The sequence below is a fragment of the Myotis daubentonii genome, chromosome 16 (assembly GCF_963259705.1).
Source record: "Myotis daubentonii chromosome 16, mMyoDau2.1, whole genome shotgun sequence".
Taxonomy (NCBI): Eukaryota; Metazoa; Chordata; class Mammalia; order Chiroptera; family Vespertilionidae; genus Myotis; species Myotis daubentonii.
Window position 1 is genome coordinate 35,686,314 of NC_081855.1, and position 18,734 is coordinate 35,705,047.

Here is an 18,734-nt window from a genome sequence, read left to right on the forward strand (position 1 = left end):
TTCTTCTCTCTCAGCTTTTTCTTAATGTTTGTTTCTTTTATGCTGATGACAGAAGTTTCAGGAAACATATAGAAAGGAATAAACAGAAGAGTCCCCTATAACCCAACTACCCAGAGGCAACCGTAGTTAATAACCTTTGGTCGTGAGTCATTTAAAATGGTTTCTATGTTTCCTTCACATAGTTTGGCGATGCTAACTGTACAATTTTGTTTTGCTTTTTTAGTTTCACATTCTCTCTAAAAATTTCCTCTGTTATAAACATCATTTTTCATGGCTACATAATATTCCACTGCCAGAAAGATAATTAACAAATACCTTGTTGTAAGGCTGTATTAAAGCTGCATGGAGCGTCTCTATGCATGAAGGTTTGCTGGCATCCTAGATTATATACTTGGGCTAGATTGCTGGAAGTGGCTGGCATTCCTAGGTCAGGAGTGGGCACATTTTTCAAACGTTCTTAATGCACATCGCCAGATCGCCCTTTAGATAGTTTATCCCAGTAATATTCCCGTCACCAGCAGCCTGTCTCATGTCATCCTTACCTGTGTTGAGTATGATTCTGTTTATTCATTAAAGAATGTAGTGAGCTGAGATGTCCTACCCCCACCCTATGTAGGAAGCTCAGGGGATATAAGGGACCCAACCTCAGAGCTAAGAGGCCACTCCCCCTGCTCTCCTGTGCCCCCTGCAGGGGTCCTCAGAGAAGTGGGGGACACGTGCCCCCTCAGATGTTGTGCCTCCCCGTGAAGGCCCTTGCTGTGTGATGACACAGAACCACTCAGCTCTGGGGATGGAGCTCCCAGACTAGGCGCTGATGTATCGCTCCTCTAGCTGCTTGTCATCTGGCCTAGAGGTGTCCCCAGTCACTTTCTTCACTTTCTAGTCCTTTCCCAGGACCCTACATCCCCTACGAGGAGCGCGCGGAACCCAAGGCAGCCCTCTGTGTTTGTGTGACCCTGTGCCTGTTGCATGTGCGTCTTATCAGGTGCTCACGCAGCCCCAGAAGGCAAACACTCGTTTCTCTGGTTCACAGGCAGGTGTGTCACTTTCCTGTGGCTGCCATAACAAATCACCACAAACTTGGTGACTCAACACAACAGAAATTTCTTCCCTCGTATTTCTGGAGGCCAGGATTTCGTCAGCAAGGACACGCTCCCTCCTCAGGCTCCAGGGGAGAATTCTTTGTGCCTCTTCCAGCTTCTGGTGGCTCCTGGTGTTCCACCGCTGGTCACAGCATAAGTCCAACCGCTGCCTCTGTCTTCACGGGGCCTCCTCCCTCTGGGTCTAGGATCGCCCCCTCCTTTCTCTCATGAGGATACCAGTCACTGGATGTAGGACTCACCCTAACTCTAGGATGCTCTTGTCTTGAGATCCTTAATTACATCTGCAAAGACCCTACTCACAAATAAGGTCACATCCTGGGATGGACATAGCTCTTAGGGGGATACCATTTAACCCACGGCAGTAGGTCACAAAAGCAAGGTCCAAAGAGGCTAAATGACTTACCCAAGGTCATCCAATGAGACGGTGGCAGGGATGGCATTGGAACCCAGGTCTTTTGCTTACCGTGTATCTTTAATTATGTTTTTTAAAATGTTTTAGACTCTTAAGGTGTGACTGCTTGACTGTGTTAGCTGGTTCATAAGGAAATGCGATTTGGTACATTTTTACCCTAGGATACACTCACTGTTACCCTGTTCGTGTATTATTGTAAATTACATTGAAACTATGTAATTGAACTCCATAGTTTTTTCTCCATGTGGTAAGTGGGGAAATTAAGACCCAGGGTCACCAGAAAAGTTAATGGGAGAATTCCAATTATCACATAGATGTCTTGATTTACAATCTACATTCTAACCTTTAAAGCATGAGTTGTGGAAGGTGTCAAAATGACTACTCTATGTTAAATTGCACGGAAATTCTTGGTGTCTCCATTACCGTGGAGCTCCCCGTCCCTGGCTCAGGACCCTTCGATGTGTTGGCCGCACACGGCTGTCTGTTCACGGACCCCTGATGAACCACGAGGGCCTGTGAGAACAGATGTGCACACCATCACCACATCTGGGACACCAGCATCTCCTGGCTTGCCAACGTTAGCATTTTCTTCTTTGTTGGTACCTTTCCTTTCTCTTACTTCTGAACTAAAATAGTAAATGCTTTCAAAATGACCTCACCCTGAAATCCAAACCCCAGAGCCACATGGATGAATAGAGGACAACCGCGGTACAACGTCACAGGTGGGGTGAACGTTAGGTAATCTGAGTCATAAACGGCTGCTGGGCTCTAGGTCCCTTTGCTCTGTCCCATGTCCGTGCATACGGGGTTCATCTCAAGACACCCTAAAGAACCGAGAAGGACATGTGGGGTCCTCAAATTTCCCCACCCTCCCTCAGTGACCCACTTTCTGTTAGTCGTGATATAGTGCATGTTGACGTAGTGAAATATTCCTGCAGCCACACCCAGTAACCAAGCAAATGTCATTTCTCAGCCTGTGCTTTTATGAACCAACGTGTCATGTAGAGAAAGGAGCCCCTGTCCCCCCTCACCACACCACCCCAGCACCGGGCTCTAGCTCCGTTTGGAGAGGGGGCACAAAGGTGCTCCAGCGGCTGCTTTCATCATGCCTGGGGTCATTTCTTAGTTAGTGTGGACATTGTTATTTTTAAAAAATATTTTTTTTATTGATTTCAGAGAGGAAGGGAGAGGGAGAGAGATAGAAACATCAATGACGACAGAGAATCATTGATCGGCTGCCTCCTGCACACCCTCCACTGGGGATTGAGCCTACAACTCGAGCATGTGCCCTGACCAGGAATCAAACCCTGACCTGCTAGGTCATAGGTTGATGCTCAACCAATGAGCCACACTGGCTGGCAGTGTGGACATCATTATTATCATGAGCTCTCACCTAGAAGGGCTTACCTCTTGAATAACCTTGTTTAATTACAAGTTTTGCTCTTGCTACTGGCCTCCCTGGTGGCTGGAAATTTGATCAACAGGCTCTCATCAACTCCAAATCCCTGGGCCGAACCTAATTAATGCAAAACGGAGGCCGTGCCACGGTCTCCTAAATAGCCCGGCTGTGATTAGACACTATCAGCTCAGAGGAACATCCCATCTTCCGCCTGCCACCGCCATGCCTGAGCTTCCGTGCCCCTCCACAGTGGCATACAAAAGGCAGGGCACGTGCCCCCCTCGCAGCCCGGCAGCTGCCAGCCTGCCAGCTGTCACAGCGTGCCTTCAGCGGGTGTGTGAAACCCAATAACCTGACCCATTTCTCCTCCGGGGAGAGTGCAACGCAGGATGCCGCGCTGGGAAGCAGGATGCAGGAGGCTCACCGGTGCGAGACTGGCGCTCTGTGCAGACTGTCCGGGTTCTTCCGATCCCCAGAATCGCGGATCTGAAATAAGTGCACCGAGGGCAGTGGCATGATGTTGTGACATTGTTTTCTGCTCGGGTATCATCCCCTTCCTTCCTCTTATTTAATTCTCCTTTCTCTGCCTATCTCCATCTCATTCCTCCCAGTCCTGACCCTGAGGTTTGGCTCTGGGACCACACTCAATGGGGACTGACCCTAAGTCCCTGTCAGCATCTCAGATGGTCAGAATCAGTCCACAGATAGCATGGACTGAGCAAGCACGGTGTTCGATGGGGAACGCGGCCCGCAAGGGGCGTCTAAGCTAGGCTAGCGAGCAGACCACGAGCCTAAGGCAGAATGGGAGTAACGCCGGGGGACTGAGCTAATTAACCTGGGACCCAGGGATAGACTTCAGAGGGATCCGAGCACCCCAGAATCGCTTACGTAATTTTATGTATGCAGTCATTTGGGGGTAAGCTCATAGCTGTCATCAGCTTTACCCCAAAAGGTAAAGGGCCTTTTGTACAACCCGGCTTTCTGAAAGAGTGCTCCTTACAACTTGGATCGTCACTCAAGGCTCCACAAGGCGGGAGGCAGCCCGTGAGGGCAAGGCTTTCCAGGAGGCATCGGGGAAAGACGGTTACACTCAGAACCGGAGACCTGGTGCGACCTCGCCTCTCTCAGCCTCAGTAACACGTAAATCTGGGAAATGGCAATAATTGCAGCTTCCCAGAGTGCATAGAGGACCGTGAGCCTTATTGTTATTGTTTTTCTGGCTCCCTTTGTATCTCCATACCCCTCGGTGCTGTGCTTGACTCATATCATAGTGGACACTAATCAATATTTGATGAATGTGCGAGTTAACTGAAATAACAAACGTGAGAGGGCTTTGCAAACAGCAGAGCGGGGCCTCAGCAAAAGATCTTTGCTTCTCAGTACGCGTATTCTGTGCTTCGCAAACAGCCTGCATTAAGCGTCTTCTCCCCTTGAAACTGACCCTTCCCCCCGTAATGGGACTCAAAGGGCCAGCCCATCTGACGGAGCGTCTCTGGACTGGCCAGCTGAGTGATGGCTGTGCCGACAACACTGGCGAGATAGGCAGTTGCCTAAGAGCTGGGAGGTGGCCTCACCCTCCAAGGGCTTGGCCTCTCGACCCCGGCCCCTCTGACACGCACGCACCTGCAGCCCTTCTCTCGCTCCAGGGCGGGCAGACTCCCTGAGCTCCTTTGCTGTCCTCGCTGGCACTGGCAGGGGTGGGAGGCACGCCGAGGAAGGGGCATGGCAGGCCTCTGCTGGGACTCCTAGCGCGGAAGCAGGGCCACTAATTGCATCCCCTCTGTGGCTTCTCCGGACGGTAGAGACAATCGAGTGCTCCTTTGTGGAACATTGTTTGTATCTCCAACCTCCTACCCACAACTTCCCGTCCATGCCCATGCCAGGAGAGAACGGGTCTTCTCTCCGTGTTCTCTCTCCCGTGTGTTGTCCACCAGACAAAATGACTCATCCACGTTGCCATGACCCTCCAAGGATCGTGGGCGGTGGGAGTGGGAGGGACTTTTAACAGGCGTTGGTGGATGGGACCAGCGTCCTCAGAACAAGTGAGGAGAGACGGGCGCTTTCTCGTCCACCAGTTCTCCCCGCAGGTGCAGCTGAGGGAGCGGCGGTAGAAGCTCCGGCTGAGGAGGAGGAGCCTGTGTTCCCGACCTTCCACGTGGGGACGCGGGGCTTGCCACCCATCACTCTGAGCTTCAGAAACCAGGGTGGTGCCAGCATGACCTCTCAGGGTCACTGTGATCATGAAAATGGATGATGATGCTTCAAGTGGCATAAAGTTGTTCACACCTGTTATTACTCAGGCACAGTGAGCGCACCAGGACGGACGTGCAGAGCCCTCGCCATGTGTGGCACTTCCCCTAATGCAATCCCCACAACAGCCCTCCCTTCAGGATTGGGTTGTTTTGCCGGTTTTATGGGTGAGGAATCGGAGGCTCCGAAGGGTAAGGAACTTGCCCAGAGCCACGCAGCTAATGTGTGTTCGAGCCTGCACTTAAGTCCAGGCCCACTTCCATCTCCGCCAGCTCACGATGCTTCTCTCCTGCATGCCGTTGCGTTTTCTCTTAAAATTCTTGCAGACTCCTCTGGCCTTCACCACCTGAACCCACCCTCTCACGGGAACCCCTCGCGCTAGAACTCTTGCTGGAGTTTCTTGTTTGCTTACTGCTTGGGCTTTGGATGTTCTTCTTGGCCCTGCTGTCAGCTTACCTGCCCTGACCTCTAAGCACGGGGCGCACCAACACTGACCGAGCACCTTCCTGGAAGCAGGCACCTGGGCTTGTGAATTGATGGGAAAAGGCCATTCCCTTCCCTTCCCCGGGCTCTGGGACGTCTCTGCCCAAACGAAAGCCATCGCCTCAGCCCTGACTGTCCCGGGAGGAGGAGCGCCCACATTTCATTGTTGATCCCCCCTCTGGAAATCACTAGGCATGATTTCCCAGGCAGACCCTTCAGAGAAACAACGATGCTTCAGATCTTGAACTTGGCAACTAGGAGTGGGGCGGCGGTAGAGAGCATCAACTCCTGGCAGGAACCTTGCTTCACCTCTTCCCTCCTTGGAGACAAAGAGTTATTAGCTCCACTTCAGAGATGGGAAAAGGAGATAGAGGGACTTGCCTCACTTCGCTTAGTGAGTGGGTCATGGAAGGGAAAACTCATGTCATCAGTCCCTGTGTGTCCTTGGGCACCAGGCACCTCTGGGTGGTTGCTATGCTGGCTGAGCCTTGGCTGTGGGCTGGGCATAGGGCGGGCCCTTGGAGGGCTGTCACTCAGAGTACCCCACCACCTGGCGCCTCACTCCCAGACCCATGTCCTGACCCTACCTGGTGGTCAGAGAAGGTGCTACAGGGCAACTCCTCACTCGGTGGTCCGACCTGAGAAGCTGGTCCCGGGACACCCACTCCCCAGGTGGGTCTCTTCTTGGGGAGATGCATTCACAGATGCTACCAGCTCCCCCAGCATCAGGCATCTCCCCTACAATTAGGCAAGAAATAAATCAAAGCCCAGTGTGGCTGATGACATTCAGGAGCCAATGGTGACCCCTGCCACACACACAAATCCCAGCGGGCGGGCTGCGGCCTTTGTCTGGGCAGGAGAGCTCGGGACTATCTGGCCCTCTTTGCTGATGTATGGAGTCACTGACTGCCGGGGTGTTTACGAACGGTTATCACCTCAATGCTGCGGCCATTATCAGAGGCAGGGCCGCCTGCCGGGGCCAGGGCTCGCACCCTCTCTATTACCACCTGTCATTGGCAGGGAGTGTGCGCTGACGCTGCCCAGTCCCGGCTGCCGCGGGGAGATAGTTTCTGACGGCTGATCAAAGAGGAGCAGCAAGGCCTGATAAAGAGTGTGCGTCGCGTGTACTTTTAACTCGGGGAACATTGGCATTTGCATTTCCCCCCCATCTTCCTGGTGCTGGCAGGAACCGAGCCCAATAAATGCCGTGGATTCAGTTACCTAATCGCTGGGGAAATGGCATGTGCTTAAAGCAACAGAGCAGGACTGTAATCTCTTTCCAAGAGAGAGTGGATGAAATAAGCTTTCACAGAAGACTCGCCGTATAATAAAGCAGAATAATTTAAATGGGGACTCTGAAGTGAGCTTGCGTGTAGAAGCTGACCCTGGCCCTGGGCAGAGCACCGTTTTGGAATGTGGGAGCAGCTTCAGATTAAGGGGAGGTCTTTGCTGAAGGTGCTGTCACCCAACTCTTGCTGGCATCCCCCAAAAGGGGCCCCAGGTGTGCTCAGCCTTTGGCGGCTGGGAGGCGATGGCCACGGAGCAGAATGAGTTCCCCAAACATCAGAGATCTCAGTTCTTTTATTTATATTTCTCAATTACAGTTTACATCCAGTAGCATTTTGTATTAGTGTCAGGTACACAGCATAGTGATTAGACAATCATATACTTTATTTTTATTTATTTATTTACTAGAGGCCCGGTGCACGAAATTCGTGCACGGATAGGGTCGCTATGCCTGGCCGGTGACCAGGGCTGATCTGTGGGGCCCCCACTGGCACCACCCGCTCACCGGCCCTGCCCCCCACCTCCACTGCCGGTCACCTTCCTCTGCAGGGTGACCATCAGGGGAATGGGGACGGGGGCGCCCGCTGGCACCCGCCTTGGCTGGCCTGGGGCCTGCGGGAGAGGGCAGCTCCTGCGTTGAGCGTCTGCCCCCTGGTGGTCAGTGCAAGTCATAGCGACCGGTCATTCTGCCGGTTCTGCTGTTCAGTCGATTTGCATATTAGGCTTTTATTATATAGGGTATCTTTATTTTAATTTATCATTATTGTTGAAAGTATTACAGATGTCTCCTTTGTTTGTTTGTTTTTCCCACTGACCCCCTCCACCCCGCCCCTGCCCCTCCGCGCTTCATCACTCCACTGTCTGTGTCCATGGGCTGTGTGTATATGTGTATAAGTTCCCCAGTTAATCACTCGCCACCACACATCCCACCCCCATCTTCCCTCTGAAATTTGTCCGTCTGTTCCAGGCTTCTGTTTCTCTGCATCTATTTTGTTCTCATCATTAGATTCCATATATGAGTAAGATCATGTGATAAAGACAATCATATCCTTTACCCTGTGTTCCCCCTGATATTTCCAGGACCACCTGGCACCGCATGTCGTTATTACATGGTAATAACAGAGATCTGAGTTCCTGAACCAGGTCGGCCACAAACGTGCTGTTGGATTTGGGGCCGTAACTTCTCTGAAGTTCAAATGTAAAATGAGGAGGTGTGGTATGGGATATAGTGGTTTAGAAAGTTTAAGTTTACACTTTATAACTCCTGTTTTAAATGAATCTTAAGGGAAGCTGTATTGTATCAAACAGAGACAAGTAGAGGTGTTTTGGTTGAACCTGGGAAGGAGGTTCGCTGCCCTTGACCTAGTCCCTATGCCTGGCCAACGATCAGGGCCGATCTGTGGGACCCCCTAGTCCCTGAAGCCATTCCTGGAGACTTCAAAAGGACCCTGTCGCTGCTCAGAAAACAGTTGAAAAACCACTCATCCAGCGACATCATAGAGGTCATTTCCTAGAGGTCTACACTTTGACCAGTGGCATAGATGCTGCTTTCTGTCCTACACATTCATGGTGTGTGTGTGTGTGTGTGTGTGTGTGTGTGTGTGTGTGTGTGTGTTAATTAATTTTGAGAGAGAAGCATTGACTCATTGTTGATGCACTTATTGATGCATTCATTGGTTGGTTCTTGTATGTGCCCTGACTGGGGATCGAACCTGAGACCTTGTTGTATCAGGTCGATGCTCTAATCAACCCAGCTACCTGTCCAGGCCCCACGTTCGTGGTTTGTAGTGCTCTCTCCTTCGTCTGTCCTGGAGAAGAGCTAACTGGCCCCTGGACAGGGCAGGGAGTTGGTGGTGGGTAGACAAATAGAAGGGGCTCTGCCAGCATGGACTCATGTGCCATGTCCCGTGTGCTGCAGGTACCTTTGACCGGAGCGTGACCCTGCTGGAGGTGTGCGGGAGCTGGCCCGAGGGCTTCGGGCTGCGGCACATGTCCTCCATGGAGCACACCGAGGAGGGCCTGCGGGAGCGGCTCGCCGACGCCATGGCCGAGTCGCCCAGCCGGGACGTGGTGGGATCCGGAACAGGTAACGTGGCGTCACGCTCCTCGCCGGACTTGGTCACGACTGGCACCTGCTGGTGTGGAGCTTCTTTGGCGGGAGAGGGTGTGTGTGTGTTTTAACTGCTTGTTTCTTCAGTTAGCTCTCTGATTGCTGCCCCTGGGGAAGCTTCCGGGGATGGGAAACCCTGTGGAAAGGGGAGTTCCCAGTGGAACGGACCCGTCCTCGGTGGAATAATTCATACAAAAAATTGTCATGAACATAGTATTCTGTAAGTGGCTCCCAGAAGGGCACCTTCTCCAGGGGAAGGGACCACGTTGGCGTCTCGGAGGTTTTCAGCAGCCCTTCGGCACTGAGTGCTTAGGCCGCACCCCTGCTCCTGCCTCGCTGGAGGCTTCCCAGAATGGCAGGTATCGGGGGGCCTGCCACCTCGGGAGGTGGGGGGGAGGGGGGGAGCAGGCATGAAGCAGGCAGGGATGGTTTGAGCCCGCCAGGCAGTTTTCTCTTATGCTGCCTTTCGCCCTTGTCTGGCCTCTGAGAGAGCCCAGCAACAGGCCCGGGGTGGCTTCCCGCATCTGTAGAGCAGGCAGAAAACATCCTTAGGTGATGGGTGAGCGCTGCCCCAGCAAGCAGGTGTACACATGCACGCACACACACGTGCACGTGCACACACACAGAGAGCACGCACTTAGGAAAGATCTCCATCTCCACACCGTCACAGGACAGCTGCCCTCTTTGTCCAAAGCACCTCCTCATTCTGGGTATCTGTGCGGTTCGTGGCTGCCGTAGCCCCGCCTTTATGCCTGAAAAAGACTGCCCCACAGGCTGCTTCCCAGCTTCCTGAGCTCAGCGGGAACGCATACAGGGTCGCGCAGTCCTCCCGCTCCTGCTTTCGTTTACTGTGAACTGCCCCGTCCCTGCTCCCCACGCTCCCTGGAGAGAGGATCCCAGAGGGGAGGAACTGACAACCCTGGGGCAGGGACCAGGACCAGCGAGGTGTTGAGGGCCCAAGCACGTGGGCAGGGCTTGAAACGTCTGAGGAACGTTATCCCACAGTCTCACTTCCCGGCGGATCCTCCGGGGCATTTGGGGACTGGGGGTCAGCAGTTAAGCTTTTCCCGCTCTTCTTCCCCCTCCCGTTTAGTCCCTGTGTTCCCGCACGAGGAGGAAAGAGACTCCGCACTCATCTCTCTCCCCACAGTGCTAGCATCGTCCTGCCCATAGTGCTTGTATACTGATTGGCAAAGGAACAGGATGGAGGCAAGAGAGGGAGAGAAGCGGCTTAGCTAGAGGCAGCAAGTACCTGCTCAGGCCAGGCAGACGGCCAGCCATCTCTGAGGCCCAGCCTCCTTCCACGCCCCTTCGCCCCTAGAAGGGGAGGACGCTGCCACGCCACGTCACGTCCATTCCCTCGTGCAGGTCCAGACAAGTGCACACCCTCTGGCTCCCCCCACCAAGAGCTCCCAGCTGTGGCAGCTGCTCATCGTGCCTTGTTCTCGCACCTGGGCCCACAGGTGAGGGGCAGCTCTGCTCTTGCTGGGGCTTTCACCCCATTTTCCTGGAAAGTTGGCCGAAGCCAGGAGCACTTTCCCCTTCTGAACCTCGCTCGGAGCACAGCCTTTCCCCTGAATCTCTGGGGCCCTGGCTGGCCCCAGTTCACATAAACCGGGGCCTGGTGTCCCCAGGGTCACTCCCGGAGCTGCCCTTCCGGGGCTGGAGCCGCTGTGGGTCGGCTTCCTCCGAAGCCCCTTGGAGCACCTGAGAGCCAGCCAGCCAGCGGATCGGAGGTGCCTGCGCTCGGGGCTGGGACTTCAGCCTGGCGCAGACAGTCAGTAACTGAGCAAACTGGCAGCGAGCCATCTGCCAGACAGCTGGGGGCCCCGGGGAGACTCTGTGGCCTTAAGCAGGTTCATGAAATTAAAAAAAGAAATGAGAGAGGAAATTAAAACGGAATGACCCAGGGGTCAAAAAATAGGAGACGTCCTTTTAAGGCAGAGGGCCTGCATGTCCCGCCCCCAGCGGCCACGGAGGGGATCCGTCGGGCCTTCTTGGGCCATGGAAGGTGTGCTTTATTTCCCAAACACTGCCGCGGCGTGCAGGGCCAGCAAGTAAAGCAGAGAGGACGGAGGTTAGCCTGGTTCCCTCTGCCGTTGCTGAGAATCACCTTTCACGGTTTAGAACTGCAGACGAAGCATGGCCGGCGGGGCAGCCCTGCCTGGACGGGGCAGCGAGCACGCCCATGCCCGTCAGCCTGCTGCCCAGAGAGAGCTGGGGAAATACAGTGCCGTGTGAGGTGGGAATTTCTGGCAAGTCACCCTTGGCCGTAGCAGCCTCTCTCAGTTTCTCTCTCTCTCCCCGCCCATAACCCTGCTTCTGTGGGGGGTGCATAAGATAGGTGACAGCCAGTGTTTACCTGTCAGGCACCAGAGATGGTGGTTTTAGTGCAGACACCGGCCTGCTGGCCTCTTACCAAGGTTGCATGGAGCATGCTCTCATGACCCCTGACCCTGCAGCCCAGTATGGCTCGCTCTTCTACAGGTTTAGCTAGTGACTCGCTGGTAGAGGTTTAACACCCAGCTCTCTGCAGGGAAGTGGGAAAAGCCCTGATTCGTAACATTTGGGGATTGCCGTCATGTAAAAACTCTATGGCCAATTTCAAGCTATCAACATGTCAGTCTTCTAGCAGAATTCCTGAGAAGGTGACATCAACTTATTGGTTTATTCATTACCCCAGCACCCCGCCGCCGGTGAGCTGTCCCATAGTGCAACTCGGCTCTCCCCCCCAGAACAGCAGAGCCTTTCCAAACCTTACTACTCAGCGTGGTCCACGACCCAGCAGCACCCACCATCTGCACCCAGTTGCTGATCAGAAATGCGGAATCCCAGACCCCACATCGCCCCGCTGGATCAGCACCCGCATTTAACACGCCCTTGATGCACGTTCAGCTGTGAGAAAGTCCACGTCAAAACACGTCCACCCTCTGAGGCAGTGTGAGCTCTGGCCTCCGTGACGGCTGCTGACCACTGAGTCTAATTAGGTCACATGTGCGACTTGCCAGTCCGGCTCTACAATAACCGGCTGGACTGCTTTCTTGCTAATGTCATTACCTCCCCCACCCCACCACCGTTTACGCTTCCCTTGTCCCCATTCAGCAGAATTCCAAATTGAGGTCAAACTCTGCTCTCACTGCGGTTGCTGAGGGAAAATCACAGACTGGTCAGATTGCTGCCCCTGCACATGGGCCTCCCCTGTCCAGTGAGCCTGGCAGTCCGGTACGTCCCTACCACCCGCTTCTCCTCGTCTCAGGTGGCACGCGTCGTTTGCAGCAGAAACCAGTGCCTAGGACAGGGTCCAGCCCTTCGTGGGTCTGCAGTCACTGCTGAAGGAATGAATTCTCCATTCAGCCTAAGACCCGTGGTCGGCAAACTGCGGCTCGCGAGCCACATGCAGCCCTTTGGCCCCTTGAGTGTGGCTCTTCCTAAGCCTTAGGAGTACCCTAATGAAGTTAATAACAATGTACCTACCTATATAGTTTAAGTTTAAAAATTTTGGCTCTCAAAAGAAATTTCAATCATTGTGCTGTTGATATTTGGCTCTGTTGACTAATGAGTTTGCCGACCACTGGCCTAGCCGTTAGCCATCCCGTGGCGGCCCCTGCTTGCTGCTGGGGCACCCAGTCTATTTTCATCCTCTTATTGACTCCCCAGGTCTCTGGTCCTCTAAGAGCTTATATATTCTTTTTAACTTTTTTTTTTTTTTCATAGAATTGCTAGTTATATAGTAGGACTTAATGTGCTGTTTATTTAGTGGGGTACATAGCTCAGTCCATCACTTTGAAATCAGTCTCTTTCCTTCTTCATGGACACTATTTCGAACTCTCCTCTCTCAAATCTCTTCCCCACCATCGTGTCTCTCACTCTCAGAAAATGGCTCAGTGGTGGTCGGCATTGAAGAAACCTCTTGAGTTCCTGCACTCAGACCCTAAATGTCCCTGCAACAGCTTTCCTCTCTCCTCCTGTTTCTGCCCCGAGATCACCCAACTGCCACAGCCACTCACTGGTTTACCTCAACGCTGTCAACCAAGTCCCTGCAGCCCAGCACCAGCCGGCCCTGTGCACACGCCCCGTGACCTTGATCTTGCTTTCCCACGCTCTCCTGGCTTGATGACTGCCTCGGGCCACTTCTCAATTCCTGCCCTGGGTTTTCCTCATCTTCGGCCTCAGTGTATTTCTCGAGGCCTCTCTTGGCCTCTTTCTTTTCCCTCCGTCAGTACAGAGCATCTCCACTGCTACTATAGCTGCTAATGCCATCTTACAAACTGATCACTTCCAAGTAAGCTCCCAGTTGGCTCTCTCTCCTGGTCTCCAGTACCATCTAGACCAGCGGTTCTCAACCTGTGGGTCGCGACCCCTTTGGGGGTTGAACGACCCTTTCACAGGGGTCACCTAACACCATCGGAAAACACATATATAATTACATATTTTTTTGTGATTAATCACTATGCTTTAATTATGTTCAATTTGTAACAATGAAATTGGGGGTCACCACAACATGAGGAACTGTATTAAAGGGTTGCGGCATTAGGAAGGTTGAGAACCACTGATCTAAACAGTCACCCTCTGACATCTCTGCATCCACAGCTTGAACTGCTCTCCCCTGCCCTGTCCTCCTCCCGGGCTCACCCACCTCATTGTGTACAAAGCCTTCGCGACTAGCCGCTGCCCTCTCTCCGGCCAAGCCGAGCTCCCCGAGGGTCTCCGAGCACACATGTCCTCCCCACCTGCCTGGCCTCTGCACATACCTCTCCCTGGGCCTGGAATGCCGGCTCCCGCAGCCCCCTCCTCTCCCTCTCACCCCCCTCAAAATAGCTTGACTAATTCCTGCTGAGCAGACATTCCTTTCAAAATTGCCTTTTGTAGAAAAGTAGAATTTTTTAAATAAGCAAAACATTGACTTTTCCCAATTGTTTTGTGTCTAGGTAAAGATATAACCGAATATCCCCAAAAATTTTAATAAACACCTGGATACGTATCCAGTACATTTTCTCTTTAGACGTTAACTCCGTCCATCGCTATTTAGCTACACCTTGCCTTTGTCTTCTCTCTCTGACGTCCAACAGCAAGAGCCCCACACCTCGCACCCAGGGCCCTGGTCAGCCGTTTACAGTGTTCCTGGGTGTCTGTGTTGCAGGCCGCCTCCTTTTGCTGCTGTTGACTTAGGAGCTCACTAAGCCAGTTCCCAAGGTCAAGGAGGACTGTCTCTCCCCTGTGGCCGTGGCTTCCTGCAGTCCTGGGAACCCTGCTCGTTCTCCTTTAGGCTTCGTCTTTTCTGTCTGCCGTCGCTTTAACACACTCTCTTCTAACCCAGAGGCAGTTCCTCGTGGGGATCACACTGTGGGCTCAACCTTTGCCTCCTACCTGCTGTCATGAATACATTTATTTCCCTCCCCAGATGTAGAGAACTTTCACAAGACAATGTTATAAGCAATGCATTCTGGTACTTTCTATTTTATTTCATTTTATTGAGATGTCACAAACAGCTAACTTGATTTCACAATACGGGTACATTGATGAATCACTATCTACAGTTGGGAAACCAGTACTCGAGTTTGTTCTGCTAAATCCTCTGAGTTTTCCTCTATGTGCATTAGTTCCTCAGCAGAAAAGTCTGTGAGGTTCTTTTCGACTAAAGCTCTTCCAAAGTTTTGTCAGAAAAGTCTTTTACTTACTGAGAGGGTGTGAATTTTTTCCTCCTTCACAGTAAAAGCACGTTTTGAATATTATACGCAGTTGTTTAAGTGGTCAAGATTTCAGTAAGTTGGTTAACAAATATCTGTTGATTGCCTATGTTCTGCAAAAGATAAGCTAAAAGCACGGTGTGTGTGTGTGTGTGTGTGTGTGTGTGTGTGTGTGTGTGTGTGTGTGTAGGAATTCCAGACTGTAGGAATTAAGCTCTCAACAAACGTTAGCTAGCGTTACGGGGTTGACCAGATGCGCACGCGGTGTGTGGGCCCCTATCCCACCTCTGGACTAGCTCCTCTGATGGGCCGCGGAGCGCCTGCTTGCGCCGGCTGAGGGCCGGGACAGTTTCCTGCCAGGACACTTCCAGGGGGGGGCTTATCATCACCCCTTCCCATCGCAAGGTGCCACAGGACCAGACGGCAACAATGGCAGGCATCAGGGCAGTGAATTCATTCTCTTATCTTGTACACACCCCTCCTCTCAGGCAAACGCCGTCATCCAAGCAACTTAGCCAGTCACTTAGGTCCCTGTCTCCGCTTCACCTATCGGCCCTGGAATTCTCCTGCGGGGCCTTCACAGGGAACTGTCCGTGTCTCCTCTCCTCTCGGTGAGCTCCTCGTGGGCCCACACCTCTGTCTGTGGCTGCGGCAGGCAGGCCGACTCCCTCCGCACCGCACCGCACCGCACCACACCGGGGCGGACGTCTCAGGAAGGAGTAAGACTCGGTTCCCACCCTCAAAGAGGCTAAGTGCTGAGCTGTGTTTCGGCTCCTCTCGCCACTGCCCTCAGGGCCCCACCTGACTGAGCCGGGCCAAGCAGAAAGCCATTGGCCCCCTGCCCACAGCCCGTGCTCCTTCCAGGACTTGGCGGCAAAAACTCGCTGGTAACAGATGCCACAGTGGCTGGGGGTGGAGAGGAGAGCGTGAGCCCCAGAGAAACATGAGCACCAGACGCAGAGCCCAGTGTCCCCTCCCTCTCCCCCCACCCCACCCCACCCATGGGCCAAGCACCCCGCTCGCTCGGAGCGGAAGGGAGCAGCTGCTCCTGGGGGTGGTGGGTGGTATTGTTGGTGTTGCTATTTGTGTCTCAGTTCAGTGTCCGACTGCCTGTCCCAGCTACTCTCACGGGTAGGAAAGGCCTGATTGGAGATCCGCGTGGCTCCCAGCCCCCGGCTCCTGCCACTGAGAAGAAGGTCTTGTTCTGTGTCCTTTCCCGTGGGGCTCGAAGTCCCCACCAGGAAGGGGAAGCCTGTGACTTTGGGAGGCTCCTTTCCCTTCCTTGGTTCACTTTATGCTCTAGCTCCATGGGCCAGGGAAACCAGCACATCTGGTAAATGTTTACCGATTGCACCTGCGGCGTCCCGGCCCCTGTACCACTGTGCTAAGCACTTTGTCCGTGTCACCCCCTCTACTCCTCTCAGCTGGAGAACAATGGCCACCTCCTCCCACGTGGCTTCTGTGCTTTGCTCCACGCTGGCCACGTCCACGTCCCCTGATCAGATAGATCATCACTGCTGGGGACACACTCCTGTCTCCAGTTCACAAAAAGACACAGTGAAAGATTGGCAGTAAGACCCTCACTACCAGCTACTGGATTAAACTGAGAAATCCAGGAAGAGTTTCTAGTTCTTAAATCCCATCAGTCTCACCTGGGCAGAAGGGCATAGTAGTCACGTCCACCCTTTATTCAAAATAGGAGGGGGTCCCCAGGAGGGAGGGGGTGCTCACTCGTAGGGCCGCCCTGACCATTTCCCTGCTCACAGGTGCCCAGGCCCACATATTGCCGCCCAGGCTCCTTTCAAATCCCTCACAGGCCGTCCTCGCCCACCCGACCTCCCACTTCCCCGTCCACAAGAACCCTTACTCACATTTCCCCACCACCACCTTCACGCAGACATCCTCACCTGTCAGCGTGGCCCCATCACCCCAGCGCCCGCCCTGCTCACCTGGCTCTGCTGGAGTGCCTGCTCCCGCCCCCTCTGCTCAGTCTCCTGCTTAGACCAAGCTCAAACCTCAGCTCCTCTGGGAAGCTTTCTCTGGCCATGCAGCCACATGCTCTCTCGGTCTCCGCTGAGCTTCTGCACCACCTCCTGTGGACACTTAGCCCCGGGCAATAGCGGTCTCTCTCTCTCTCTCTCTCTCTCTCTCTCTCTCCCTCTCTCATTCTCCTCTGCACATCTTGTAGTTGCCCAAAGTCTACTTTGAACTCTTTAACCAAAACATGCTGCTTTCTGTCCACAAGGAGCATGTGCCCCTGTGACTTCACTGGTGCCTTCAGGGTCCCCTTTACAGGGGTTGCCCCAACCCAGAAGCAGGGATTCCTGTAGAAAATGTCTAGGCCTGGACACAAGGGTGGGGAGCGCCGGTGGGACCCCCAGATAAGGGCCCTCCTCCGGAGACATGAAGGCAGGTAAATGGTTAACAAAGGGAGGATTTCTCTCTGATCTCCTCTGCCAGGGAATTCACCTTTACCCACTGACCTTTCTGTGAGGGTGAGATCTGAACAAAGTTGCGCACAGTCATGGATGGGTAAATACCCATCGCTCATGTGTGCCCCTGCCTCTGCCCCCTGCCTCCTCAGAGACCGTGTGAGGTATGCGGACCACCCCCTAGATTAGATGGCTGGTAGCAGAGGAAAGACACATGTACGCACAGAAAATGAAAGTTGGGCACAACCTTCTGACCCCTTAGGAATCCAGGGCCTCAGCTTTAAAGCAAGGAGAACGGTGCACAGAGGAGGCCAAGCCATACCAGTTCGGTCGAATCGAACAGGAGGCATTTCCAAGCATGCATAGCAGATCTTGGGCGATGTCTTCCCGTCCACTCTCTTTCTTGCCCAGCCCTGCCCCAGGGACCTGCAGGCCACTGCAGTAGACATCTATACATTTACTGGCAGAGTCCCCCAGCCCCAGGCTTCTCCCACCTCCCGTGACCCTCCCCACATCTGTTTTATTTTGTGTAGCTCGATAGCTTGCGATTCCACCCCTCCGAGGGCTTAATCGAGTTTGGGGAGAACCGACATCCAGTTGCTTCATTTGTTTGGGATGACTTTTTCCATTCCGGCCCCTGTGCTCACGTGACTGGCACGGCCCATCCTCTCTGGCCTCCCAGGGCCGGCGTCACATCTCTACTTGGATGGGTGTGGCTGGCACAGGCCTGGGGCAGTGGGGGAAGCTAAGCCTACCAGCGCCCCCGCCTCCATCTGGGCAGGGGCTGGCACTCTTTGGTTTCATACCTTATTCATCCCATGAGCCACTAGGAGCTGAGCTGCCTAGGAGCGTACGGTTCACGCATTTGAGCGCATCTCCATGAGCCTCCTCTCAGCAGCCCGGCCACTCAGCCCCTCTGAGCTTCAGGCCTGGCTTCTACACCCAAGAGGGGGGAGAAAACCTGAGGGGCTGCCCAAATGCTGGCTCTGCCTCCACATCCTCGCTGCTCCCCGCCCTGTGCAGTGGCAGGCGGAACTGTGGGCACGCGGGCAGCAGGCGTGGGAGGAGGAGGGGAGGGAGGGATGACAGCAGTTGAACCCGGTGAGAATACGTGGACCCCTCCATGCGCTATGCCTTGGGACAGACCACGAACACCCCTGCCACGCTCTCCGTGGTCAAACCGGATTCTGATGCCCCCCCCACCACCACCATCACCTTCGGTCTCGGCGCTTGCTGCTCTCTTAAAGGTCCGATATTTAAAGAAATATTTTATTTCCAATACAGACACAGCCCTTGATGTAGCAGTAAAAACCAGCACCCCTGAGAGGCACGTGGCTGTGAAGTGTGTTGGTATGTAACTTCCTGTCTTTGCCCACGTGCAAGCCTTCGTCCCGCTGCTCCTTCTGTCCCTGGCGAGGTGCCTCCCCGACCCCGGTGCTCAGGCGTCAGGAGGCCTTGGCGTGAGGGCGAGAGGTCAGCTCAGGCAGGAGACACCGTCCGGCGATGGGGCTGACGGGCGTGGGGTGGGAAGTGTCGCTGGGCCTCACCCAACAAGAGTTGCTTTGAGGATC

The 18,734-nt window shown here is 53.9% G+C and overlaps 1 protein-coding gene across 7 annotated transcripts in view; it reads left to right on the forward strand.

Annotated features, from left to right (window-relative positions):
- BCAS3 (BCAS3 microtubule associated cell migration factor) overlaps positions 1 to 18,734 on the forward strand; it is a 480,998-nt gene that overhangs the window by 450,897 nt on the left and 11,367 nt on the right. For 4 of the 7 annotated variants that reach the window (XM_059669765.1, XM_059669764.1, XM_059669767.1 and 1 more), the window contains one exon: positions 8,853 to 9,020. In XM_059669765.1, coding sequence (XP_059525748.1) covers positions 8,853 to 9,020 — 168 coding nt within the window. Of the gene's footprint in view, positions 1 to 8,852; positions 9,021 to 18,447; positions 18,514 to 18,734 lie in introns of all 7 variants that reach the window. The other 3 variants (XM_059669762.1, XM_059669761.1, XM_059669763.1) reach the window with 1 other exon arrangement.